Raw genomic sequence first — 27,653 nt, 5'->3', positions numbered from 1 at the left:
TCAAAAAGAAAACTGCCAAATGAATGCAAATTGAATGATATAACTTAAATGCATGGATTGGGATGATGCAGCATCTATACAGAAAGGAATCACCCAATTTCCTCTGTACTCTCCCCCTTCCTCCATAAACACAGGCTGGTGCTATTGAAATTAATTCCCCTGGCCCCCAAGCCTGACAAGAGTAAGGTGCCTTTCTTGGTCCCAGGAATAAAATTTAATACCTGTATACCTCTTATGATTAAGAGAGACTTCAATATTAAAAAAGCATTTTCCATTAAAAGAAACAAAAAGCAAAAATATATCAGCTTTCCGTGGGCAGAGGAGGTGGACTAATTCAAAGGATAAAGGCCTGCATTCCCAGAGTTACCTGGAAAGAGAGGCCAAATGTAGAAGGTGCTAATTAACTCTAGGGAGACCAGCATAGTTATTTCAGCCATGGGGAAGACTGATTATTAGTCTCAGGAACAGTCATTCCAATACGGAAAATGCACGATGTGGGGATGGGAGGAGAGCAAACAGTTAAAACCAAATCTCTAAGAGAATTATGGGGAAATCAAAGAGTCTAATTAAGAGATAGATGTGCATGCATAGGGATCTCCTTGACCAACAAATTTCTAAAAGGTATAGGCAAGGTCAATAGAAAATTTATATAAAAGCATGATACAAGTATTTAAGAATAGGATCTGGAAATAGAATGCTTCATAATTATAATGACTAAGCTTGATTCTGAAGAAGAATAGTGAAAATGTACTTCCCTTACTTCTTTGCAGAGGTGGGGAATATGGGCATTGAACACTGCATACAGTGTTGGACTCAGCATGTTTGCTAGTATTGCCAAAATGATTTTATATTTTAATTCTTTTTTTTTGTTTGTTTTAAGGAATAACTGTCTGGGTGGAGTGAATGGTGAAGGATATAATAAGAAAAAAGGTAATGGAAAAATAGATATCATTAACATTTTTAAAGGAATAGTTCTAGGAAAGCTAAAGCCCAGAATGATGCAAGGCTGACAAGAATTGTGAAGAGGAGAAAAATGCCTTTTTGGATCGGTTATTTTTTTTTTACCTATATTGAGGAAAATAGGATAAAAAAGGGATTGGACCACTGCTCAGGGTGGATATGATAATGGCAAAGGGAGATAAAGAGAAGACATAACTTCTCCACTCTTCTGGGTTTGTTGTTTTGTTGTCAAGGAGAATAATATTTATAGTAGTAAGAACCATCCAAATACAAGTAGATAATTGAAACCCAAGATAAGAAGGGGGAGAGGGCCTGATTCATTCAAACCAGCAGGCCCAGATGCCCTGTCCAGGGTACTGAAATTGCAGATGTGATTGCTGGGCCCTTGTCAGGACTCTTTGAAAGATGATGCAGAACAAGGGAGATGCTGAAATATCAGAGACGGACAAATATCTCTGCTTTCAGAAAAGAGAAGAGAGTCTAAAAAGTAGGACAGAGAGCTTGACATTGATTCCTGGCAATATTCCAGGATGTATAATTAAACAATTGTTAGTGTACATCTAGAAAAGGAAAGAGGAGATAGAGGGAACTAATTTGGCTTCATCAAGAACAAGTCATACCCGGAGAATGGTATTTCCTTTTTCTATAGGGTTACTAAACTGGCAGATTAATTAATTAAACAGGAAGCATTATTTAAGCACCTACTATAATCCAGGCACTGTGATAGATGCTGGGGCTATAGATATGAAAGTGAGATATCCCTGTCCTCTAGGTGTTTACATTGTACTGGAGAGATTGAACATGTTCTTTATGAATAAACTTGGGCTTTATGCAAAATTTTGATGGTGGTTGCTGTTCAGTTGTGTCAGACTCTTTTTGATCCCATTTGGGGTTTTCTTGGCAAAGATACTGGAGGGGTTCACCATTTCCTACTCGAGCTCATTTTACAGATGAGGAAAATGAGGTAAACAGGGTTAAATGATTTGCCCAGGGTCATAGAGCTAGTAGGTACCTGAGGCCAGATTTGAACTCAGGTATTTCTGACTCCAGGCCCGGTGCTCTATCTACTGTACCACCTAGCTATTCCTTTATGTTAAATGGAGATCATGTAATCTAGAGAATTTTATAGATGCCTTGATGCCAGCAAAACATTTGACAAATGCTCTCTGTTGACAAGATGGAGTAATGTGAGCTAGACAAATTGAAGTCCACTTTTCGAAGTCAATTAGCAGTAAGTCAGAGAATAGTACAATTGGGTGGAGCCAAAAATGGTTGAGAGATCAAACCAAAAGAACAGCAATGGTTTGATGTCAATTTGGAAGAAGGTCTCTAGTGGTTTATCCCAGAGACATAAAGTGACTTATATGTGATCACAGAATTGCAGGTGCCAAGTCTAGTGTTCTAACTACTATACCCACTGTTTAGATGGCTTCAGAGGTTTCAACTCTGGGGTTCTGTGAATCATAGTATGTTAGAATCAGTTCCAAAGGTTTGTCATGCCGGGGTGGGAGTGGGGATAAGCTCCTACTCTCTATAAAATGCTCCAATAGCATGCATCTCAAATAGACTCTGACAACCGTAGCCCAACTCCTGGCCTTCTCGTGGCAGAACTGTTTCCACTAACAGGAGAAGGGGTGAAGGCGAGACACTGGCACCTTAAAACTAGTCACTTCGGGCAGGTTGGGCTCGTTTGCCTTGGCAGGCAACCCACCTAGGGGAAGGAAACCCTGATTTTAAACCTCTGCTGCCTTGTGGCTATATCCATATACGGGAAAGGCTTTGGGAGTTAACCCCAAGGAAAACTCAGGAGTCGGAGTCCCTTAGGCAGTTGGATTTTGGACATCACATCCCTCTGGCAACTCCTGCGGCAGCACTGGTGCCAAACTGTATTGGCTCTGCCTCTCCTTTGGATCCACCAATGTTGAGGAGAGGGAAAACCTGCTGCATGGGCAACAGCTTGTTTTCCAATTGATCCGCCCAGGCCAGCGCCCTGGAGAGGACACTCCAGCTACTCCTCATGGGGTAGATACAACACGGGATGTGGCAATTACCGGTTATAAGTCACTCAGGAGCTGTGGCTCCCATGTCGGACTGCACATCCACACTGTGGCCTGTGGCTCTTCAAGGCACTAATCCATGGTCGTCCATGACTGGTGGAGGCCTACTACTACTACTACTACTACTACTACTACTACTACTACTACTACTACTAGTATGTTAGAACTAGAAGGCAGCCCAGAAAACATTTGATCCATCCATTTTATCTTACAGATGAGATAATTAATAATCCCAGTAAACTGTGCTAAAGTGTAATGTTGGGAGCAGTATGGTAAGGATGGGTGAGGGTGGGCTGGGCTTGAAATAATCATTATAAATGCTTATAAATAGTACCTACTACATAGCAGGCAATGTACTAAGTACTTTTATAAATATCATTTCATTTGATCCTCACAACAACCCTGGGAGGTAGGTGTTATCCTTATTTTACAATTGAGGAAACTGAGGCAAAAAGAGGTAAAGTGACTTACCCAGAGTCACACAACTAATGAGTGTCTAAGACAATATTTGAACTAATGTCTTCAGGACTCCAGGTTCTCTTTACTGTACTACCTAACTGCCTCTAAGACAGCCAACTAATACTCTCCCTACGGAAACCAATGGGTGTGTCAGATGTTTTATTATATCTCCTGATGCTTGTTAGATTTAATTTGTAAGATAAACTCTCTTCCTGTCAATTCTCCTCAGCTTATTCATATTACTACCCTCTGTATATTTAGCATGCTTAATTATAGTCAGGGCACTTTCACATCCATTTAATCTCCTTTGATTCTTATAATATATTGTGAAGTTGATGGAAAAGGCATGGTTATTCCCATTATACAGAAAAGTGAAGCCCAGAGAAGTAATATGATTTTCCCAAGGTCATATGGAAAGGAAGGAGAAGGTAGAAGAGTGGAAGTATTGCTCTGAAAGAGCCCACTCTGGCTCTGTGGGGGGTGGAAAGGGTTAAGAAGCATGCAGTCCTTTAGAATCTTTCAGCACTCTCTTATCTCCTGATGCTTTTTCCCTCCTCTGTCCCAGACTCCCTTCCAGACAATTCAATTCAAGCTGATTTCTGCAGATAGGAAGTTGTAGGTCTGTGCTTAGCCCTGTTCTGCCAAGCAAAGGCAGTTTTGAAAATGTTTCCAAGAGCCACCAGCTGTTAGTCTAAAGATTAAGAAAAAGGAAATTGGGGCAGAGTGAACTCTGGCATCTCTGACTTGGGACATGGAGGCAAATCTCATTGGATCTCCTAGGAAGTATTCTCATTCTACTGAAAACTTAGAATCAGCTCTATTGGAATTACAGTTTGGAAATCACATGCCTGTCAGTTTGCTTTGCTTTTTAAAAATTCTCTCCATACGATTTTGCAGCTTGGCAAAGTGAAGTGCAATTGGTTGTTCTGAGTGTGCTATGGATCTCAGCGTCCCTCCCCAGTCCAAGCATCCAAGAAGTATAGAATGTCAGAACCAGAAGGTGCCTTGAAATGTCATCTGACACAACCTTGTAAGACATAGAATCATAATGTCAGAGCTGGAGGGAACCCTATACAACTTGCTTTCCCATTTTTACAAACGAAGGATCCAAAACTCTGAAAGGTTCAGTGATTTTGCCAAGGTCTATCAGCTAGTAAATGGCCTAAGCTGGCATCTCCACCTGGAAAACATGGTCTAAGTAACATAAGTTGGGATAACTGGTGCAGTCAGAGGACCTGGGCTCAAATTCTGACTCCGCTGCTTGTATGACCTTAAGCAAGTCCCTTCTCTACTAGTTCCTCATTATTAAAATGAAGGAGATGTCCTTCTAAGGAATCTAAGAAGCATCTAAGGACCTCTAAGGAACCTTCCAGCTTGAAATCCCTCTCTCCTGACTCCTCTTCTTGTGCTCTTTTCTGTTTTACTCCCATTTGCAAGACAGGAATCAAATTTCAACCCTTTGTTCCTCTATATTTATACACACATACAAACACTCACACACATGCACACACGCACACATATATGTGTATAAATGTGTGTATGCATACATATGCACATATGTATATGCATATATACATATACACGTAAGTGTACATGCATGCACACACAATACACACACCTGTTCATGTGATCATGGAATACTTGAAATTTTGCTTTTGAAGTCCTTGAGCAGGGTAGTTTGGTTCTCTTCCATTATCCTTCCCACACGCCCTCCCTTGCTCCTTTTCATAGCTCCCACTGGCTAATCAGAGATCCCTCTTGTCATCGTTCACTTGGACCTGTCCCCTTGGCAAATTATTTTCACCCTTTTCTGACACCTCTGATGCAAAACCAGATAATTTATAGGCTCTCTTCCACCTTTAATCCGCCTACCTCTGCTCCCCCTCAAATAACTAAACCTCACTAATCTAATGTCCCATGACTCTAGCCATTCAGTTAAGTGACATATTTGATAAAGTTGGCTTCATTCATGCTAAGATGTTAGTGGCTCAACATATATTACCCATATGTAATAATAACTCATTTTCTTACAGGTATAAGCAAACTATATATGAGATAAATAGGAAATAATTAGAGGGAAGGAACTAGAGTTAAGAGGGCATGTGAAAGGCTTCCTGTAGAAAATGGGATTTTAGTTAGGACTTAAAGGAATCCAGGAAGTGGCGATGAGGTATTAGAGCATTCTGGACATGGGGCACCATGAGAAAAAAATGCCAGGTGCAAAGCGATATAATGTCTTGTTTGTGGAATAGTAAGGAGGATGGTATCACTGAATCAAAGAATACCTGCTGAGGACTAAGGTATAAAAAGATTGGAAAGATAGGAATGGGCTGGGTTATGAAGGGCTTTTAATGCCAGGCAAAAGATTTTGCATTTGGTCATGGAGGCCATAGAGAATGACAGACTTTATTGAGGAGAGGAGTGACATAGTAGGATTGGCTGACTCATCTGAGGATATCCTTTGAGCCACTTGCCTCATGTGCAAAAATTCCTAGGGAGTATCTACTTACAACAACCCAGTGAGACCGGTATGGCTGTTATTATTATGAATTTATTTTCAGACAAGAAAATGGGGCTTGGGGAGATTGACCAAAGCCTCATGGCTACTGAGCATCAGAGCTAAGTCTTTAGGCCTTCTGTGCTCTTCCTATTGTGTTCTTCCTATGGTATTGCAAGTCTCCCCAACTGAGAGTAAGTTCCCTGCTCTGTTTCACAGGCAAGTTATGGGTAGTGACCAAAAAAAAAAAAATGGCCGTAAAGTACAATGCTTCCTCTAGGAGAATAACAGCCATTTTCTTTTATTCTGGGTAGAGGAAAATCAGTCATGAGTGAAGCCAGTGAGCTCAGTGTGGCCTCTTTCACATCTGTTCATTTTGTCCCTGAGTCAGCTTTGATTTGTTCCACTCGAGTGGTCCGCCAGGTGAATCTGTTTCATTGTCCTGCCTCTCTTATCTGGTTTTCTTCAATCTTACAGCTGCCTGCTCTGCCAACCATAACCACTCCGGAAGCCCTTGGCTTTGCTTTCATTCATGAAAAAACTCTCTGAAGACTCTTTCCCAAGTTCATCTTGTGTCTGATGAATTTGGGGAAGTCCCATGTGTATAGAGGGGGCAGCAGGATGGGAGTCAATGCACTGAACACTTAAACAACGGCTCCTGCTGAGTGGGTGCAGAATCTGCCAGAAAACACAGCCCTTACTTCATGTGTTTAAATAAAATAACAAAGGCAAAAAAAAAAAAAGTGAAGGCAGGAGGGGAAAAGATTTTTTTAAAGCACATTTGCCTAAGGCATCTTAAAGCCAGGAGTTCGTGTCTTAGGATTCTGAGTGATGAACAATTCACAGAAAGACCTTATTCCGCTTCTTTCAACCTGATGTCAGGGGAAAACAACTCCCCTTGTTGCATTCTTGATCAACCTATTCCTTCTACTTGGAATCCCCCTACCCCCTCCTAGCTGCCTCCCACTTCCTCAGATATTCAGATTTTACCCAGCCTTCAAGGCCAGCTTCAAGACCACATCTTTCATGCAGACTTCCTTTATTTTCAAAAGTGTTGTTCTTCCTTTGAATCCCCATAATGTTTCACTTGGGTTTTTCTCATTTACCTATAACACTAGAGTTATTTCTGTGTATATTTTCTAAATCCTATTAAACTGCAAGCCACCCGAGGATGGAGAGCATATCTTATTCATATCTGTAACCTCTATAACACATAACCCAGGACTTTGTGGATATCAGGTACTCAGGAAATAATTCATGAATGAATGAGTAACTCAATGAGTGCATTAGAGAATGAATGTTTCCACAAAGCTCCAGAGCCAGAATCCAGGGCAGGAATTCGGGGGAAATCACAGACTCCTCAATCAGCCTGACAAAGAAATAGTTTGTTGGGTTTTTTTCCCTTTCTTTCCTTCCTTCCTTCCTTCCTTCTTGCCTTCCTTTGTCCTTCCTTATTTCCTTTCTTCCTCCCTACTTTACTTCCCTCCTCCCTCCCTCCCTTCTTTCTTCCCTCCTTCCTTCTTTCCTTTCTTCTTCCCTCCCTCCTTTCTTTCATCTTTTCTTAAATTGTATATTGTTTTATTGATGTCTTTTTATCACATTTTATATCACATTAATTTCTGAAAATATCCTTTCATGTCCCTCCCCTCTTCCCTCCCAGCAAACCATTCCTTGAAACAATGATTTAAAGAGAAACTTGGGGTGGGGGCAGGGAACAGTTCAGCAAAATGAACACACTGATCCACTGTAAAATTATATTCAATACTCCATATTTAGCATCCCCTACCCCTACAATGAAGGAAAGAGGACGCAATTTTTTAAATTCTCTTTGAGGTTGGCAAAGAAATCCTAAAGAATAAATACCAGGTTTCCAATAGCAACTTCTCAGGGAGCAGCAGGGCCTGGGATGGATGACAGGGACAACACTCTGAACTACACTTTAAAATTCTTCCAGATACATCTAGTTGCTTATGGTCAAGAACATAACTGAAAATAAAGCCCTGCCCTTTGGGGATTAGAATCACGATCTCTGCATGAGATGCCTTGAGGTGTCCCTAAGGTGTCTCATGGGGAATGGAATGTCAGAGAGGACATGGACAGGGAATAGGTGGGAGCCAGGCATCAGAAAGCAAAATCCAAGTCTCCCTGGGACTTCTTAGGAGTTTTTCCAGCACCATGTCTTTTCATGGGGAAGGCAAAGAAATATATGGTGGGACAAAGAATGTGGCATGGCATGAGCAAAGTGGTGTGCTAGAAAGGCCCCTGGTTGTAGAGTCAGAGGGCCAGAGTTTAAACCCCAGACCTGCTTCTTGTCAATGTGACTTTAGGCAAGTTACTTCCCCTCTCTTTTCCTCAGTTTCCTCCAATGTAAAATGAGGGGGTTGAATGACAATTTCTAAGATTCCTTCCAGCTCTACATGCTATGCTGCTTCTCAAGCTGTAGTCCTTTTAGCACTACCTCCCCCCTCCCTTTTCCTCATATCAATTGCAGGCCCCCCCTCCTGCTTTAGAAAGGGGACCCATTTTCAGCTACTTTTAATTTGGAACAAACAAGCCGATCCCTTGTGGTCTTGAACTTAATAGGATGTCTGCTCAGTGCTAGGCTAAGTAGCCCAGAACAAATTCTTTCTTTCTTTTTTTAAATCAGAACTACCCCAAATAGAGGCTAGGGTAACTCAATAAAGACATACATATCTTTTAACAGAACATGGGAAGCCCCAACTTCCTCTGTCAATTTCAGCCACTGGGCCTCAAATTCCCACAGAGAACATTGTCTCTGAAAGAAATGGGTGAAGGGTTGGGCTCACCAGGAGGCAGCAAAAAGGGCCAAACTGGGAAATAATATTGAACCCTGGTTACCAATCAATCTGAATAAAGCATTTCCTGAAGCTAAGCTGTTGGGGTAATGGGGCAAGGTAGTCAAGGAAGCATCATGGAGAAATGGAAAGAGTGAAAAACTTCAGTCAGGAAAGCTGGGTTCAAGTCCCACCTCTGTGGCCACGGGTAGTTCAATTAACCTCTCCAAGCCTCAGTTTCTACATCCAGAGTTAATAATACTTGTGTTTAGGGGCAGCTAGGTGGCGCAGTGGATAGAGCACCAACCCTGGAGTCAGGAGGACCTGAGTTCAAATCCAGCCTCAGACATTTAACACTAGCTGTGTGACCCCAGGCGAGTCACTTAACCCCAATTGCCTCACAAAAAAAAAAACCAAAAAAAAACCAAAATAATACTTGTGTTTATCTACTTCATAGGATTGTTATAAGGAAAGTCCTTCACTCCTTCCCTTCCATTCTATTTCTTTCTCTTTTTAAAACAGAAAAGCTATTGAAATGTGAGTCATTATCATTACCTGGAAAACAAAGCATAAAGGACCCAGGATGGTAAAATGGAAAGAACAATGGCTCTATATACTTATCTATGCCTCAGTTTCCCCACCTGTCAAATACAGGGGTTGGACTAGGAGGCCCCTTGATGTTCCTTTTAGCTCTTGATTTTCTGATCCTGTGGTCATACTTAGGTGGTTCAACTAGGAACCCTGTGGAGTGTTTCAGACACCAGTAATAATAGTGCCACTTGCCTACTCAGGAATGGACAGGAGGTGAAACTAAAGGAGTTGGGGGTAGTGAAGGTAGACTTATCAGCCATATCTCTATCCCATCTGGGATTTTTTGCTTTTGTAGTATAAAGGGAGAGTCAGAATGGAGAAGTTCCCTTGTTCCTTCAGTCCCTCATGTATCCATATTCCCATAACTAGCATGCTTTGGCATACTGAGGGAAGAAGAAAAAAGATATACCCATGGGCAGGACATACCCCAGAGGCAATACCACTAGCATATCTAGGAGAATGGTCAATATGTAGGGATTTCAGACTCCTTTTGCGCTTATATGCAAGGTTAGAAGGAGAGAGGGAATAATGCAGAAGCATGAGGTATTACTATTAATGTAATGCACCAAAGACCAGCGATAGGTCTCAGAAAAGGCTTCATTACTCAGATTCAAAGAGCATTTGGTAGCAGAAGGTGGAGAGATGGAGAGGGAGAGGATCTGAATGGCATCTCCTCTGACCCATCCTGAGCTTCTCCAGCATCCTGAATGATGGGAAAATGGCCTGGCCTGACCCCAAATTCCCAATGGGAGTCACATCTCTCAGGACTTTCTCTATATATACCATAGTGAGAACATCAGTTTGAGCTCTGGAAGGTGAAGTCTGTTACTACACAAAGAAGGAATTTGATCTGGGTCTTTGCTAGGTCAACAACTCTCACTGGATGTTTGTTCCTTGCTACTTTCTACAGAATGCTCTGGCAGTGAATCCTGGATATTGGAAAGCATTTTTAAAATTTTATTTTTATATAATATTTTATTTTCCCAACAACATGTAAAGACAATTTTAACATGCATTTTTTAAAAATTTGAGTTCCAAATTTCCTCTCCCTTACCTCTTTCCTCCCTGAGTTGGTAAGCAATTTTATATAGGTTATACATGTGCAATCATGCAGAACACATTTCCATATTAGTCATGTTGTGAAAGGAAATGCAGACCAAAAGGAAAAAAAAACCACTACAAAAATAAAGAAAGTGAAAAATAGTATCCTTTGATCTGCATTCAGACTCCATCAGTTCTTTCTCTGGATATGGATAGCGTGGAAAGCTTTCTTAATTAGGTTTCTCATTGCCACAAGCTTTATTTCCTTATTTGGATGAATAATAACATTATAATAACTAGCATTTATATAAGCTGTAATGTTTGTAAAATGCTTTACATATTGCCTCATTTGATCCTCACAAGAACCCCAGGAGATAGGTGTCATTATGATCCCAATTTTACAGATGAGGAAACTGAGGCAAACAGGGGTTTAAGTGATTTGCCCAAGGTGATCCAGGTAGTAAGTGTCTGAGTTCATATTTGAATTCTTCTTAGTAGTCTTAGCCCTATGCCAGCTAGTGGGAGAATTCAATCCATAGATATATAGTAAAAATGTGAAAAAGGCCAAGGACCCAGATGAGACTGGTACCACAACAGTGGGGTACCTAGGAAACAGAGTTGTCTATGGATCCAAGAGAAAGGAAAGTTGTGGGAATTGGAATACTCAGTTACCCATCAGGAAGATTGGCCACAAGCAACTCCATGGCACCAGGGTTCATGAGAGTGGCCACATGGAGTACAGGCGGGTGCTCACACATCATAAAGATGTTGAAATTTCAAGTCCTCACAGTGTGCATGTCACTATTTGGAACAGAGACACTGTCCCAGTGCCTTTCACTCTAAAGAGTTACAGTTTGTGTTCTATACACGTGGGGCAAACATATACACATCTAGAGATCTACATGAAACATTTTAAAAGTTGTCAGCCTTCCTTCTTACTCTCTCTCTCCTATTTTAGAGAAAGAGCAATTCCTCATAGGGCTGAGTGAATCAGGGCAAAAGCTCTAGCTGCATATTGTGGGATGGTGATTCAAGGGAGAGAAAAAAAATTGACTTTGCCACACGATGCTCTTATCACTTCTCCCTTGGCCCCATAGCTTCCTAATTGGCCTCTTTGCCTTCAGTCTCCCCTCTCTCTAATCTATCCTCCACCTACCAGCCAAACTAACATTCTTAAATCACAGGTTTAGTCATATTACGCCGCTATTCAAGAATCCTTATTATCTCTAGGGAAAACAAAAACAAACTATTCTGATCAAGTAAGATAAAATTTATAAGCACTTAGCATAATGCCTGGTATGTAGTAAGTGTTGTATAAATGCTTATTCCCTTTTCCCTTTCTCTTAAACTACAGGTTTAGTAATATCACTCCCCAATTCAAGAATCTTCAGTGGCTGCCTATTATCTCTAGAGAAAAATATGAAATATTCTGATCAGATGAGATAATATTTATAAGACATTTAGCATTGTGCCTGGTACATAGTAAGTGTTGTATAAATACTTACCCCCTTTCCCTTTTTCTTTTGGGCCTTTAAATCCTTTCACAGTATGACTACAGCCTATCTCTCTAGATGTTTTTCCAATTTCTCTTCCTCATGTACTCTTTGTTGCAGACACATTGTCCACCCCACTGTTCCCCATATGCCATATTCCCTAACCCTCTTCTTTACCTTCCGCACAGATGATGTAGATGCCCAGAATGATCTCCCTCCTTGACTCTTCCTCTTAGAAGCCCTGGCTTGCAATCTGGAACTGTGCCCAAAGGACTATAAAACTATGCATACCCTTTGATATAGCAATGCCAGTACTAGGTCTATATCCCAAAGAAATAAAAAAACAACAACAACAAAAGGAAAAGGACCTATTTGTACAAAAATATTTATAGAAGCTCTTTTTGTGGTGTCAAAGAATTGGAAATTGAGGGGATATCTGTCAATTAGGGAATGGATGAATGAGCTGTGGCAAATGATTGTGATGAAATACTATTATGTTGTAAGAAATGACAAGAAAAAAAAAAGAAACGACAGAAAGCAGATTTCAGAAAAAAAAAAAAAACCTGGAAAGATTTACACAAACTGATGCAAAGTAAACAGAACGAGGAGAACATTGTATGCAATAACAGTAATCTTTTACAATTATCAACTATGAATGACTTAGGTATTCTCAGCAATACAATGATCTAAGACAATTCCAAAAGGATTCATGGTGAAAAAACTATCCACATTCAGAGAAAGAACTGATAGAATCTAACCACAAATAGAAGCATACTTTTAAAAAGACTTGATTTTTCTTTTTTTGGAGGGGGGTGGGGAGTCTGTGCTTTTTTCACAACATGTTGAATATGGAAATATGTTTTGCATGATTGAACATGTATAAGCTATAGCAAATTATGTGCTCTCTTAAGAAAAGGGAAGGTGAGAAAGGGGGGGAGAAAATTTGGAACTCAAAATTTTAACAATGAAAAATTGTCTTTACATGTAATAGGGAAACATAAAATATTATTTTTTTTAAAAAAGAAGCCCTAGCTCCCCACCAGGCTCAGCTCAGACGTCACACAAGGCCTTTCCTTACCTGGTTGTTAGGGTTCCCCATCCCTTCCCCCATTTATTTTGCATTTACTTACCTGAATACATGATATATCCTCCAAGTAGGATGCAAGCTACTTGAAGGCAGGAACCATTTGGTTTTTGGTTTTCATCTTTAGTACTATACATTAAACATAGTACAAGCTCAATAAACGCTCATTTCTATCTAAGAACCTTTGGCCACAGTGAAGAAAAGAGTGACAGACATAGAGAAAAGCAGACACTGAACAGGGGAAGCACCAAGTACATCCCCTTCTGGTTTCTAGCCACTCAGCCCACTGACTCACAAAGCCCTGGCAAATCCAAATCCTGTAGAATGCTTCTACTGGAAAATGGGAAGGGGCTGGAAGCAAAGGTTAAACGTCAAGGTTTGGCCCTGTAGATGTCACCTCTCCCTCCACTTCCCCCAAGATCTTAAGGGTAGATGATTTTCAACAATACCTGGAACTTAGTAGGTGTATAATAAATTATTTCTGTTCAGGAAATGAAAAGGCATTTATTAATTTCCTACCATGATCCAGGCACTGTGCTAAATGTTCAGGAAAGATACAAAGACAAAAAATGAAGCCATTGCTACCCTCAAGAACCTTATGCTCTAAAGGGGAGGAGGAATAGTATATATGCATGTGAGTTTGTATAAAATAAGCATCTTCAAAGGATATTAAAATAAATAAAAGATCATTGAGCTGAATTTCTTATTTGGCCTCCATTGAATCATTGAATCTCTCTCTCTCTCTCTCTCTCTCTCTCTCTCTCTCTCTCTCTCTCTCTCTCTCTCTCTCTCTCACACACACACACACACACACACACACACACACACACACACACACACACACACATACACACACGCTGAAATACTGCAAGGTTCTATGTATAAATCCTCCAGTACCACCCCTCAGCTTCACCCAAGCAAAGTCATAAGTCAGCTTGCTGCCTTTCCGTGGTTTCTTTACCCTTTCCATAGCCAACCTTTCTGTTCCTTATCACCCGATTCCACCTGGATAAGTATGTCAAGGAGTGGGGAATGGTATGCAATATTGTCCTAGTCTTTACCTTGCCATCTCCTATTCCCAATCCAGGGGAATCTAAGGAACAGGACTCAGATAGAATGGAAAGGCAATGGATGGATATGTCGTGATATGCGGGGAAGTTTTCTATACTGAGGAGTATATGACTCTACTGAAACTCCAATGTCAAGAACTGAGCCAGGCCAGAACCCTAAAGTAATCAAAAGAGGCAGGTGAGGAGGGTTAAGAGGCAAATCCCAGGGGCAGGCCCTAATGCAGAGTTAGATATAATTCCAGAGATGGCATGGTACATTGGAAAACACACTGGATTTGGAGCATGAGAGCCTGGGTTCAAATCCCACCTTAATCACCATCTATTGATGGGATGTTAGGCAAGGTTCCTTTCCCTGAGCCTCAGTTTCTTCATCTGTAAGATGAAGGAGTTGGCCTGGATGGCTTCTGAAGTCCCTTCTAGCTCTAAATTGATGATTCTACCTCATGCACTGAGTAGAACTTTGGGAATCCCTAGCCACCCAGGCTCAACAAAACGATGCAAAAAACACTTTTTCCTCATTTAGCATCATCTCAGGTGAATCCAACTGTGATTTATGGCTCCACATCTGTTACAGTTTAATGAGCTAATTGACAATTAGCCCAAAGTTGGAAGGGGGGATAACATCAATACCAAGCTGATTAATTCATCCTCTCTGTCAAGACAGTAATAGAGAACAGCTGGAACACCTGGGGACCCACCCAAAATTGGAACCCACAGGAAAAGGGAACTGAAAAGCAGCTGGAATGGCCGCCATGATCTAGGGTCAATCAGGAGAGATAGGCAGCCCGCCTTGGGGATTGAAGAGGATGCAGTGGCATCCCTAATTTAGCCCAGACTGACTTCTGGGAAATCTGCTGAATGGAAGGATGGGGACCAACTGAAAGGCTGGAGGCTTCTGATACAGGTGCACAGACTTATGCTGTTGCTCATTTGAAAACATGCAACAAATGTTTCTGTCCTGAGAAGTTCCAGAAACCAAAGGCAGGGAAGTTAGATGTTAGCAGGGTAGTGATGGGAAGTGCACACAGTCCAGGATACTTTGTGGGGAAGATTTAATGGGGCAAACCTGGGAAGTAGTTCATGGTTTAATTAGTCCTTCTTTGGCATCCCTCCTCTTTCCACTCCCCAGTTGTCTAGGCTTACCTCTGGCCTGGTTGAGGGAGACTGGCCTTCCAGAAAGATGCTATCTCCTAAGTCCTTTGCTCCTTCTGATCAAGGAGATTGTCTGACTGGTCTCACTAGTAGTGATTCCTATGTCATATGCAAGAGAGGGGTAGGGAATTGGAGCCACAGGGCTGTCTGTGGTGCTGGATAAGTCTGGGATCATCCATTATGTAGATCGAATTAGCTTTTTGCTGTGCTTTGGGGGTCTTGCACAAACCTCTGGCTAGGCAGGGACTATACAAGTTGACAGTGGAGAGAAAGAAGACTTGCCAGCTTATGCTCAAAGGACCTGAGGGTCACATAGGGTCACAAACATTTAAAATGAACCAATGACCAAATGGCTCCTCTTTTTACTGAGCTTCACCTGTCTCCATAGTTATCCTCTGCTTCTCAATCTGATCTGCCCTGCATGGCACTGTCAAGACTGTGCATCTCCATTCTACATACAGTCAAACCCTGTTCTCATCCTGGGTGTCACAGTTAGGAATAATCTTCAGTATAAACCCTTTTCTAAAGCTGGGAAGGAGGCACAATGCCTTGCACATAGTAGGTGCTATATAAATGCCAGTTCCCTTGACATTCATAGGTGTTTGGCAGAGTAGGTGCTATATAAATGCGTTCCCTTCCCCCTTATTGTTGTGGTACTTTTCCTGAGGGTATTTATATTTGAATAGGGAATATTGTCCTAAATCAAGTGACTATATTTTTAAAGGTAGAGTTTCAGATATGAGGCACTGGCTACTAGGAATTTATTTTGGCAGGAGAGATTTCTGAGTATCACCCAAATGGCACCATTGAGGTGACTGCATCCTGCACAATAAATAATAAATAATAAAGCCATCCCTGTCCTCCTTTCCAGTCATAATGCATAATGGATTTCTTGTCTGCTCCATGACCATTCTGTCCTCCCTCCCTCTTGACTATCTAGATAATCTTTCTAAAATACGACTTAATAAAACACCACAATAGCATCTCCAGCTTCCTGGAATGGAAAGTAAAATGTCACAAGAAGAAAGGTAGGTTTTATCAGGCAAGTGGCCAAGTGGCTCCTCTTCCTTCATCTTTGGATCTCTTCCCCAGATGGACAGGCCACCATTCCCCAGATATTCCAATCCCCACCACTGATTAACCTCCACTTAGGATGCCAACTTTTCTGCCATGAACACTTGGGCTACTCAAGAAAATTGGGAGACCTCGTTTGAGCTCCTCTGACTCAATCTAAAGAAGCTTGGAGGTAGTGTAAAAAAACACTGGCATTGGCCTTCTGGCTCTCACTCTTACAAGTGTGTGATGCTCGACATCTCTTTAGTTTTCTCAGCTGTAAAATGGGATACTAGCACCTCACCTGCATCCCTCAAAAAGCCACCGTGAAGAATGTTTCATCCTTGATGTACAATAGAAATGTAAGTTGTTATTAATAAGAATGTTCTATGTTCAAGGCACTGTACTAGGTACTGAGAATGCAAACATGAAAAATAAGTCCTTGCACGCTAGGCATTAAATGATATTACATAAATCGACTTATAAGACACATTTGAAAATCAAGTACAAAAAAAGAGGCCAAAGGGATTGGCCTGAGAAATTATGTAACACTTAGCAAGTAACTAAATGTCTCTGGTCTGCAGTTTCCTAATCTGTCAAATGGGGATAATGATAAATATCTTACTTGCCTTATTATTATTATTATTGTGAGATTTAAAATTGGATATTAGATCATAAATCTCCCCTACTTAACCTTTCCCTTAATTTATCTCCCAGACTAGTAAATGGAAGAATCTTTTGGTTTTCTATATAGACCTTTTATTGTTATGGTAGTCACAAGGTGATGTTGATTAGAAGGATAGGAAAGTAGAAACACAATATAAATCGCCTTAAGTCTAAGCTTAGTCTATATTCCTTATAAAAACTCACCAAAACCGAAAGTCACCTTTGGAGAGAGAGACCAGCAGAACAGGAAAAAGCCCCACTTCCGTTCTCTCCTTGTCTTTTAAGCTCACACCCTGGAAGTGGAGTGCATAGCAGGCAGTCTGATGTGCGCAGCAGGCGGACTGTTGGTCTCCTCCCCAAAAGGGTGGTCCTTCAAAAACTGGCATCTTTCAGTTATCCTAACCGACTGTTAAAAAACTTTCATATTTTTTTACCACATTATTATTATTATTATTATTATTATTATTATTATTATGAAGATGGAAGGAGATGGCAGTGAATCTATAGTGAAAAATCATACAAATCAATGAATCAACAAACATTTGTTTACGACGTGCCTGGAACCATAGATTATCATCATCAGTATCACTAGCTTGTTGCTCAAATGTCTCAAGTCCAGAGGTGTTAAAGATGTGGTCCAAGGGCCAACACTCCTGAGTGTAGCCTGAAGCAGATTAAAATAGAATTGAGAAAAATTCAATAAAATAAACAAAAATACAATAACATTAATATATAATTTTAATTAAAATATAAATTAAAACAAAATTTAAAAAATTTAAAAATATAAAAATTATGTCACATTTTAAAACTAAATCCTCTGGGCTCCTTATGTATGGATTAGTGGACTTTGTTTCTATTTGAGTTTGACATCATTGCTCTAGACCATAGTCATGGGGTTAGAGGTGGAAAGCTGGAAGGCCATTAGAATCCAAAGAGTCCAAACCCTCATTTGACAGAGGAGGAGACAGAGGTTCAGAGGGGTTAAGTAACTTGGCCAGTGTAGCTCTACTTATACAGGAAGGGACTGAGCCCATGTCTTCTGGACTTCAAATCCAGCTCTTTATCTGGTTGCCTCTCAGGACAGACAACTCCTCTGTCTGTCCATGGTCCAGTGAGAGGACATTAAGTTCTCAGAGCATCTAGAGAAGGGGCCTGTCATAATCTTGAGCCCTTTTCACAATCACTGGACTATTGCAATTCTGGGGAGCAATTCAATGAATAATGAATAAGTGAAATCTCAATTAAAATGAGAAATAATTAAACAAAAATCATGTCGCTTTGTACAGCATAATCTAAATTCAATCAGGACAGAAATAAAGTCTAAAGCTTTTTTTTTCTCCCCTAGCTCCCAAGGCTTCCTTACTCATATCCCCCCCTTTTTTTAGATTTACCTCTGCTTCCCAGGGTATATAGTCAAAAAATAAGGTGTTACCCAAAAAACAAAAAAATAAGATGTTGACCCTACTGTGTGCAAGGCCCTTTATTAGAAACTGTGAGAAATGTAAAGCTAGAAAAGATGGGCTCAGGGGCAACCAGGTGGGTCAGTGGATAAAGCAACAGCCCTGGATTCAGGAGGACCTGAGTTCAAATCAGACCTCAGACACTTGACACTTATTAGCTGTGTGACACTGGGCAAGTCACTTAACCCTCGTTGTCTCAGGAAAAAAAATATGGATTCAAGGGTAACTAGGAGGATAGAGCACTGGCCCTGGAGTCAGGAGGACAGAAGTTCAAATCTAGCTTCAGACACTTATTAGCTGTGTGAACCTGGGCAAATCGCTTAGCCCCAATTGCCTCCAAAAAAAACCCCAAAAAACAGGCTCCTTGTCCTGGCATCTGAGCCACATTTTATAGTGGAAAGAATACTAGTTCTGAAGTCATAGAACCTGGGTTCAAATCCTGCCTCTGACACATACTACCTGTATGAACTTAGCCAAAAGTCACTTAAAGTCTTTGAGTCTTATTTTCTCTCTCTTTCAAGCGAAAGATTTGGATTAAATGAACTCTAAGGTCCCCTCAAGCTGTAGACCTGTCATTTTCTGAATATGTGGATGATATTCACTTTGAGCTTCCAGAAAATGGGCCCTGCAAATGAGCAAGGTAGGGCCAATCTATGTCCAGCCCAATTCACTGCAGATTCCGCTTCTGTTTGCAGATCCTATTGCTATGGATTCTGGGTCAATCTGGATTCAGTCCATCAAAAAGCAATCATTTATTAAACTCTTACTATGTGCCAGCCATGGCTTTTAGCTCTGGGGATACGAAGAAAGACAAAGCTCTGCCCCTGCCTTCAAACAGGGTAACATTTTAATGAGGAAGACAATATGTAAATAACTAGATATGTATAAGACACATACAGTGTATATAGAAGGTAATCTCAGAGGGCAAGCGTGATCATAGACAGCTGATGTTGAGATACATAGGCTGTCAGACTTGGAGTCAGGAAAACCTGAGTTGTGTGACCCTAGATGAGTCTCTTAACCTCTGTGTGCCTCAGTTTCCTCATCTGTAAAAAGGGGGCCTAATAATCACACCTACCTTCCAGGGATTTTGTGAGGATAAAATAACATTTTCAAAGCTTTCTGCAAACCTTAAAATACCATGCAAATGCTAGTTGTTATTATTGTTATTGTTCTCATTACTAGTGGCAGAGAGAGAAAAAAAGCCTGCTGAAGAAGTTACTACTTAAGCTGAGTCTTGAAGGAAGCTCTGTATTCTAAGATAAGGAGGGAGTGCATCCGGAGCATAGGAGACAGTCAGTGTTAAGGCATGGAATCAGGGGATGGCATGGTCTACCAGCTGGTTTGCATTGAAAAATCTTAAAATTTTAAATTTTTGTAAAAAGGATTATGGTGTCAGGACTCCGGATTTCAGATATCTTGGCTCATCATGACTTGTCGGATGATAGCTATTTTGGGTCACAGATCGCTTACCAAGCTACAGATGGGATGTGATCAGCCAGAATGAAAATAATACCCACGATGGGGCAGCTAGGTGTCGTAGTGAATAAAGCACTAGCCCTGGATTCAGGAGGATCTGAGTTCAAATCCAGCCTCAGACATTTGACACTTACTAGCTGTGTGACCCTGAGCAAGTCACTTAACCCCCATTGCCCCACAAAAAAAAAAAAAAAAAACCCATGGAATATAGAGGTGTGTCCATACAAAGATACAGACAAAGATTTAGGTGAGGTCCAAATGGAAAAAGGCCAAATGTAACTTCCTGGAGTTTGAGTTGGACTTCAAAGGGTAGGTACAAATTCACTTCTTACTTGGAGGGATTAGTATTTCCAAGCACAGCTTTTAAAGTCATAGAGATGGGAAAGTTCAGGGTGTTTATGGAGAGATGGCCGGGAGTCCAATTTGGTTAGAGCATAGAAAATATGAAGATGAATGGTATGAAACAAGGCTAAAGAGGTAGGTAGAACCAGGTAGAGGAAGGCCTTGAATGTCTATTTAAAGTTCCTAAGTAAATGGACTATAAGGAACCATGAAAGGGTTCTAAACAGTGGAATTGAAAAAAATATTTACGTATCTAACCCTATGAGGTAGGTATTACAAACATTATTATAGCCATTTTTCAGTTGAGGAAACTGAGACCCAGAGATTAAATGACGAGCTCAGTCACATAGCTAATAAGTGTCTGAGGCAGGATTTGAACCCAGATCTTCCTGACTTTGCAAGTCTAGCATTTTATCAAACAGTTCCCCATTGTTAACCTGAGGTCAAGGATGTTATGCCTTTTTCATTTGTACCTTGAACATAATAGGTAATCAATAAATGTTTAGTGAATTGAATTGAGGATGAGGCGATAGTCAAAGCTTGGAACAAAGGCCTGTCTTCAGGATTGGTGATTTATGCTTCTGTACCAGAGAGAGGCTGACTATATGCAAGGTGCATTAAACTGACCAAGCTTTGGTGGCTCTGGACCTCCTGAGGGCTGAACTGTGTTTAGATTGATATGAGTAAAGAAAAAAGGGGATGATTTCCAGATCCTCCAAAAGATTTGATACTCATATACGCTTCTCCAACTACCATCTGATCATTCCACCTAAGCAAAGCCTGGTCAGTCACTCACCACCTGGCTTACTATCAAAACCCTCTCTCTGGGGCAGCTAGGTGGATCAGTGGATAAAGCACTGGCCCTGAATTCAGGAGGACCTGAGTTCAAGTCCGACCTCAGACACCTGACACTTACTAGCTGCGTGACTTTGGGCAAGTCGCTTAACCCTCATTGCCCGAAAGAAAGAAAGAAAGAAAGAAAGAAAGAAAGAAAGAAAGAAAGAAAGAAAGAAAGAAAGAAAGAAAGAAAGAAAGAAAGAAAGAAATGAAACAAAAAAACCTTCTTTCTGCTGGATATACATACCAAGGTGCTTTAATAAAGAGGAAGTGTGATACACTGGAAAAAGCACTGAATGAGGAATGAGAGAACCCATGTTTAAATCCAGTCTCTGACACTAGCTATGTGACCTTGGGCTAATCACTCTCTCTGGACCGCAATTCTTTTTCTCTAAAAGGATGGGCTTGGCCTCCATGGTTTCAAAGGTTCTTCCCAGCTCTAAATATATGATCCTTTGAGCCTATTTGACAGCCTCTTTTGCACTGAATCTGGACTAGAGAACGACTCACAGGTAATAAGGGACAGACTATTGGTGGCTACTTATTTTTTAAAATTCATGGTAAAACTTCAACTTTATACGTCACTTTAAAGTTGCAGAAGACTCTCCTCACAATAATCCTAGGGGGAAAGTAATGCAAATATTTTGGATATGAAGAAACTAAGTAAAGAGACTCAAAGAGGCCACATGACTTACCCAGGATCACACAGCTAGTAAGTGTCAAAGGTGGGATTTGAACCCAAGTATTCTACCCCCAGATCAGTGCTCCTTTTCTCCCACACAAAGTCACTACTCTCAATGTTTATATTTAACTTATTGCATTGGTTTGAATGTGTTCAGGAGTGGGGATAGAAGCACTTTTGGACATTCACTAGGCCCCAACCCTTCCTTGGGCTCCTGGGTAAGCTTCACAGAAGCATAACCCATCAGAACATTTATTATTTCCCATCTTCCTTTTTGCTACAAACATTAACTGCTCCTCCCTCCCAGATATGTATGTATATCTGTATGTATGTATGTATATATATACACATATATACACAGCCATGCATATATATCACTAAGCAGAGATCACTTTGAAAGGAAAATATTCATATATATTCCTCTAAAAGGAAAAAATCTACATATATATACATATATGGTATATATGCTTTTGTATGTATGTGTGTGTGAATATACAGGGTATCCCTTAGTGCAGGTTTAATAGTTTTTTTGGGGGGCAGGGCAATGAGGGTTAAGTGACTTGCACTTCTTTTTTCCCCAGAAAATAACTTTTTATTTAAAAAAAAATAAAAGTACTAGAAGGACATGTATGATTTAAACAATCAATGTTTGAGACAGTGGCTTTTAGGATAATTATCTGGCTGTCCCTCAACAATAAACAAATGATTCAATAGACATTCCTTAGCAAATAAAAGAAAGAAAAGAAAAGTAAAAGGAAAGAAAAAAGGCCAAAGAAACCTGTACAGAGATGTATTTTTTTCCCTGAGGGATCAAGGTACATCCACAAGTGCTCGATGTACATATTGGACTATAGAGGAATGAAGAACATGTGCAAAAAAGCAACAATGATAAAAGCTTACAGACTAATTCAACTTTTTAATTAGGACTCTGCTATATTGTCTTGCATTTTGGAATGTCAGAATACAAACAGCTATTCCTTAGTCAAAAACTTAAGAACTCAATTTCTACTATGGCACATTCAATGAAATAAAAAGCTTTCCAAAGACAGATAGACAACTTCCATCAAGAAAATAATACAAAGTTTGTTTGTTTGTATTTTTTTTTTAGAAAATTACATTACTTTCTTTCATTGTTTCACATTACAAAATCTTTTTTTTTCTTTACACAAATCACATTTTATTGCAGGAATATTTCAAGTGCCATCAACTATTTATAGAAGGGTTAAAAAAATAGAAGTCTCTCTAAATTGGTCCAGACAAGGCTTTGTATAGAATAAATCTTTTTTACACCTTCTATTTTTGACTTACATATTTTGAATACATTTTCTTTTTCCATTGACACTTAGTAGCCTAGAAGCAGTCTTTATCTCCTTAAAGATGAAGAAACTGAGGCTCAGGCAGTCAAATGACTTGCCCATAGTCACAGAGTTAATAAGCCTGGTCTTGAGATAGTAAGGTGGGTAATGGAGGCATCATTGAACTGAGGTTCTAGACACCTGGGTTCTATTACCAGTTCAATTATTGATTATGGATCCTTAAGCAAGTCACTTCTCTCTGGGTCTTGGTTTAATTTTCTTTGAAATGAGAAAACCGACTTCCTCATAGAGTTGTTGTAAGGATGAAGTGACGTGATGAATGTGGAAAAGCTGCAGTGTATAAACCATGGCATTGGTGAAAACAAAGACTGTCCTCTCCTCTCCCCTTCCTCACCACACACATATACACGTTCTACTCCCCTTCCCTGCTCCGACAAAAAAAAACCCACCTTGGTCTCTATAAAACCTAATCTCAGCCTATAATTCTATGTTTTTTGTAATTCTATTTTTTTTTGTTTTTTTTTGTGGGGCAATGAGGGTTAAGTGACTTACCCAAGGTCACACAGCTAGTAAGTGTCAAGTGTCTGAGGCTGGATTTGAACTCAGGTCCTCCTGAATCTAAGGCCAGTGCTTTATCCACTGTGCCACCTAGCTGCCCCCTGTAATCCTATTTTTATGCTTCCTTCATCTCCACAAGAGCAGCAAAAGTCTTCCTTCTGGACAGTGCAGGCTCAAGGGCACTACAGCTCCAGGTGCCACAAGGCAAGAAAGGCAAATCCCTCCCACTTTTAGGCACTGCCTGCTTCCCCTTCCCAGTCCTCCTTAGAGTTGGTGACCTCACAGGTTCATTTCCTGGGCCTCAATCACACTCCAGAGGCTGGAAAGGACCAACTAGATATGGGTTATACAGTAGGTGAGAATCCCAGGAACTATGGGAATCCCCCATCCCAGAGTTTGTACTTTGTCTTTTGGTTTAAGCTTTGCATCTTGCTGATGGTGAGCCCAGGGCATGGCACTTGCAGAATAGTGGTGACTCCTTGGCAACAATGTTTCCTGAATCCCAATTCTATGGAATAGTGATTGGGCTCTAAGTCTTTGTAACTGAATGAGGGGCTGCCCTAGATAAGGAATAAGAGACAGAGGGAGTGGGATGAACTGGACAAATAAACATACCTGTTGGCTGCTTCCTCAGCTAGAAAGAGACTTGTTAAAGCTCTGGGTTTCTGGTCTCCAAAATGAGATAGATAGGGAAGATAAGAAAGTATGAAAGGCTTGCTATCTGTCCCTTGGATGGAGTATCTACCCATCGAAGCATTAACATTGTACCTGTCTCTACATGTTATTCATATAACATATGTATATGTTTTTATATATTACACATACAAACATATGTTTATACATATACACATAAACATGGTTTCTTTAAAATATTAGTGCAGTTTGAGACTATCAAAGCTTAAAGCTGGGGCAGCTAGGTGGCGAAGTAGATAAAGCGCTGACCCTGGATTCAGGAGGACCTGAGTTCAAATCCAGATTCATACACTTGACACTTACTAGCTGTGTGACCCTGGGCAAGTCACTTAACCCTCATTGCCCCCCCCAAAAAAAAGATAACAAAAGATGCACTACCTACCTAACATGGGGTTGTTGTAAGGCTCAAATGAGAGAATGTATGTAGAATGCTTTCCAAACTTTAATAAACTCTATAAATGTAAGCTTTTATTATCTTCTTATCCAGAATCTAGAAATTCTCCTCACCCATTCTTTCCCAATGACCCAATAGTAAATGAGAGAAATCTTTCACCATGATTTCCATTGAAATTCTAGAGGGCTCGGAATCTTGCTTTCCTGACCCAGACACAAAAGCACTTGCTCTGAGGAAACAACAGTGCCTCCCAGGCCACCCCATCCTCTTTAGCAACTTCTCATCTCATTGCAGCCTGACAAGAAACACCTGTTGGCTGTTTCTTCTGGCCCAGCTGTTTCAATCCCAGTGATCTAGTTGGTAACCCTTGTCTACAAACAGTAGTCTCAGCTCCACTATCAATCCCACAATCTTCTCCTTCCCCTCTACCCCTCCCCACAGTTTCAGACAAATGAGCTTCAACTGCCCCACCATACCTTGCTGCTGTGTTCTCAGGCCATGTTATTGAATCTGACCACAATCACAACTAGCCTTCATATTCTCTAATTTTATATATATATTATGACTTGGCTACACTGGGCTGTCAGCAGTCTTCAATGCATCATACATCTCCCCAAAATATTCCTTGCCTCTAATAGGGGGCATGAATATTTAAAAACATCTTTAAACCAACAAAACCACATAAAATTTCTGCTCTTGCTTTGAATTTTCTCTGCTGACAGTGCCTCTTTCTGTGTCACTGAATCGTACCACCTTTCCCTGATATCCCAAACTGGGATTAAGATGGAGCATTGAGAATTTAGCCAAACTGAGCAAGTAATACAAAAGATGTTTGGGCTGATGGTTGGTGGGGGCTCAGGATGGCATGGGTCAGGCAATAACAAACACTTATCTCTGGACTGCCTGAAGCCTTAAGGCTGAAAGCTGCTTGCTGCCCAAGCTCACTTCAAACAATTATCAAAGGAATTGTTGGAAGGCAGGCCACCGATGGGAAGATATGGGGAAAAGGCAATCACCCATAAACAGGATGATTAAACACCAGGAACCCACCAAACCGGAGTCCTAGTGGAGAAAGCATTAGTTATATCATGTTTATAAAGTATAATATAGATGTTCTCCTGGGGAGCAATCTACATTTTAGGACAACACAGTGGATAGAGTACCCGGCCTAGAGTCAGGAAAATATGGGTTCAAATCCAGCCTGAGACACTTATTAGCTGGATAATCCTGGGCAAGTCACTTAACCCTGTTTGCCGTTTTCCTCATCTGTAAAATGAGCTCGAGAAGGAAATGGCAAACCACTCCAATATCTTTGCCAAGAAACTCCCCCAAAAGTAGTCATGAGGAGTCAGACGTGACTGAAAAATGACTGAAAAGCAAATCTACATTTCACCCCGTGTCATTTGTGTCGTAGTTTAACCCCCTCCCCCACCTTTCTATGCCCCACCCACCCAGCCCAGCCCTGCAAAACCACTAAACTCAAACTGAAGTCTACCTTTTACCAACAGTAAAACAACATTCTATCAATAACTTCTTGAAACTCAACAATAAGCCAATCTAGGTCTAACCTTCCTCCTTCCCTGCCCACAAAGGATACTGTCTCTATGCCTATAACCAATCAGCCTCACACCACCAACTCTTAATTCTAAAGTTTGAAGCAATTACCAATGGCTAAGAAGCCTTGCTTCAGTCTTGCCTATTCAAAACTAGGATAAAAAGACATGGCAACTTCTTTCCTAGCCATTTCTCCATCCTCTGGAACATCCCCCCTTCCTGGGAGATTAAGATTTAAGTAGAAAAGTGACTATTTCCACTCAGGGACAGGAATCATCTATACAGGTAAGCACTGAGGCATACAATAATAAAAATGAAACTCAAGTCGATCTCCCTACCTTTGTTGAGGGTCCCAGTGACGAGCCTAAAGAGAGTCTGGGCAAATTTCACGATCCCAAGCTTGCATCTCTTGGAGCAGCCACTCATGGTGTGGAAGAAGAGGTAGGCTCTTCTTTGGAGCTGAAGGCTGGGAGCACTCTCCACCAAGAGCACACAGCCACACTGAGTTGTTCAGTGACTTGGATTCCTCTTTGGTGCAGTGCAAAATCTCCCACCTCAAAAGAGGGATAACCTCGTAGATTTGGGCTCAGGGAATAGCACAAGCAACCTCTGCAATGAGGCTTGCCTTTTGCAAGTCAAACAGAGAAGGCTGCAGAGCAGCGTTTGTGCACCTTTCCTCTGCCCCCTGTCCCACTTGTGACCACTAAGGTGCACATCACCCAGGGTCCTTGGGATCTCGGTGCCCTGGGCAGAACTTCCCAGGCTCAAGGTGCTCAGAGCCAAACTCAGAGTAGAGAATAACAGAGCAGAGCTGAAATGAGGGAGGAGTCGGCAGCTTTCCCAGTCTTTGCTGACTGTCTTACATGGCATTGGTAATGCAGCAATTAATACTAGAGTCAGAAGGGAGGTGACTGCCGAACGAAAAACACAAGGAACAACAACCTCTCGCTCATGTTTTCTCCTTCTCAGTCAATCTAATTGATTTATTGACTTGGCTCTTATCAAAACCAGGCAAATCTCCCCACAAAGTCAACACTGGCTTCTGCACTCAGTGGAAAGTTTACTGACAGACTCTGGAGTGACCTGGATTGCATCACAGGGGAGACTGTATGAAGAGGGAGCCCCCCTAGGGTTGGGGAAAATATGAAACTGGGAATATGTGCACAGCTGGGCACAGCTGGGCACAGTTGGCTCAACCTGCCTACCCCCACAGCCCAAGGACATGTCAGCTTGCCTGCCTTTGCCGGAACTAAGCGAATCCAGTATTAATGTGTGAGCTGCCTCTGGGCTCTACTGCATCGTGCGTTTTAGAAGAGAATTCCTCATTTTTTTTTCTTCCCATAAGTAAGTTGTGCCATAAATGACATCAAGTCACTGGTAATGCAAAATTGGGGAACAGGTTGAGGGCAAGTAACAGAAT

General features: G+C 41.0%; 1 protein-coding gene across 1 annotated transcript in view; it reads right to left on the bottom strand.

The window, feature by feature from the left end:
- The window catches only part of KCNIP1 (potassium voltage-gated channel interacting protein 1), a 574,190-nt gene extending 546,836 nt beyond the window's left edge, over positions 1 to 27,354 (bottom strand). The window contains exon 1 of the mRNA XM_043987900.1: positions 26,572 to 27,354. Within this exon, the coding sequence (XP_043843835.1) occupies positions 26,572 to 26,659 (88 nt within the window). The 5' untranslated portion in view covers positions 26,660 to 27,354. The remainder of the gene's footprint in view (positions 1 to 26,571) is intronic.
- Positions 27,355 to 27,653: the final 299 nt, after the last annotated feature.

The sequence above is a fragment of the Dromiciops gliroides genome, chromosome 2, assembly GCF_019393635.1.
Source record: "Dromiciops gliroides isolate mDroGli1 chromosome 2, mDroGli1.pri, whole genome shotgun sequence".
NCBI classification, from domain to species: domain Eukaryota; kingdom Metazoa; phylum Chordata; class Mammalia; order Microbiotheria; family Microbiotheriidae; genus Dromiciops; species Dromiciops gliroides.
The sequence above is the reverse complement of the archived record's forward strand: the minus strand, read 5'-3'. Positions and strand labels throughout refer to the sequence as shown.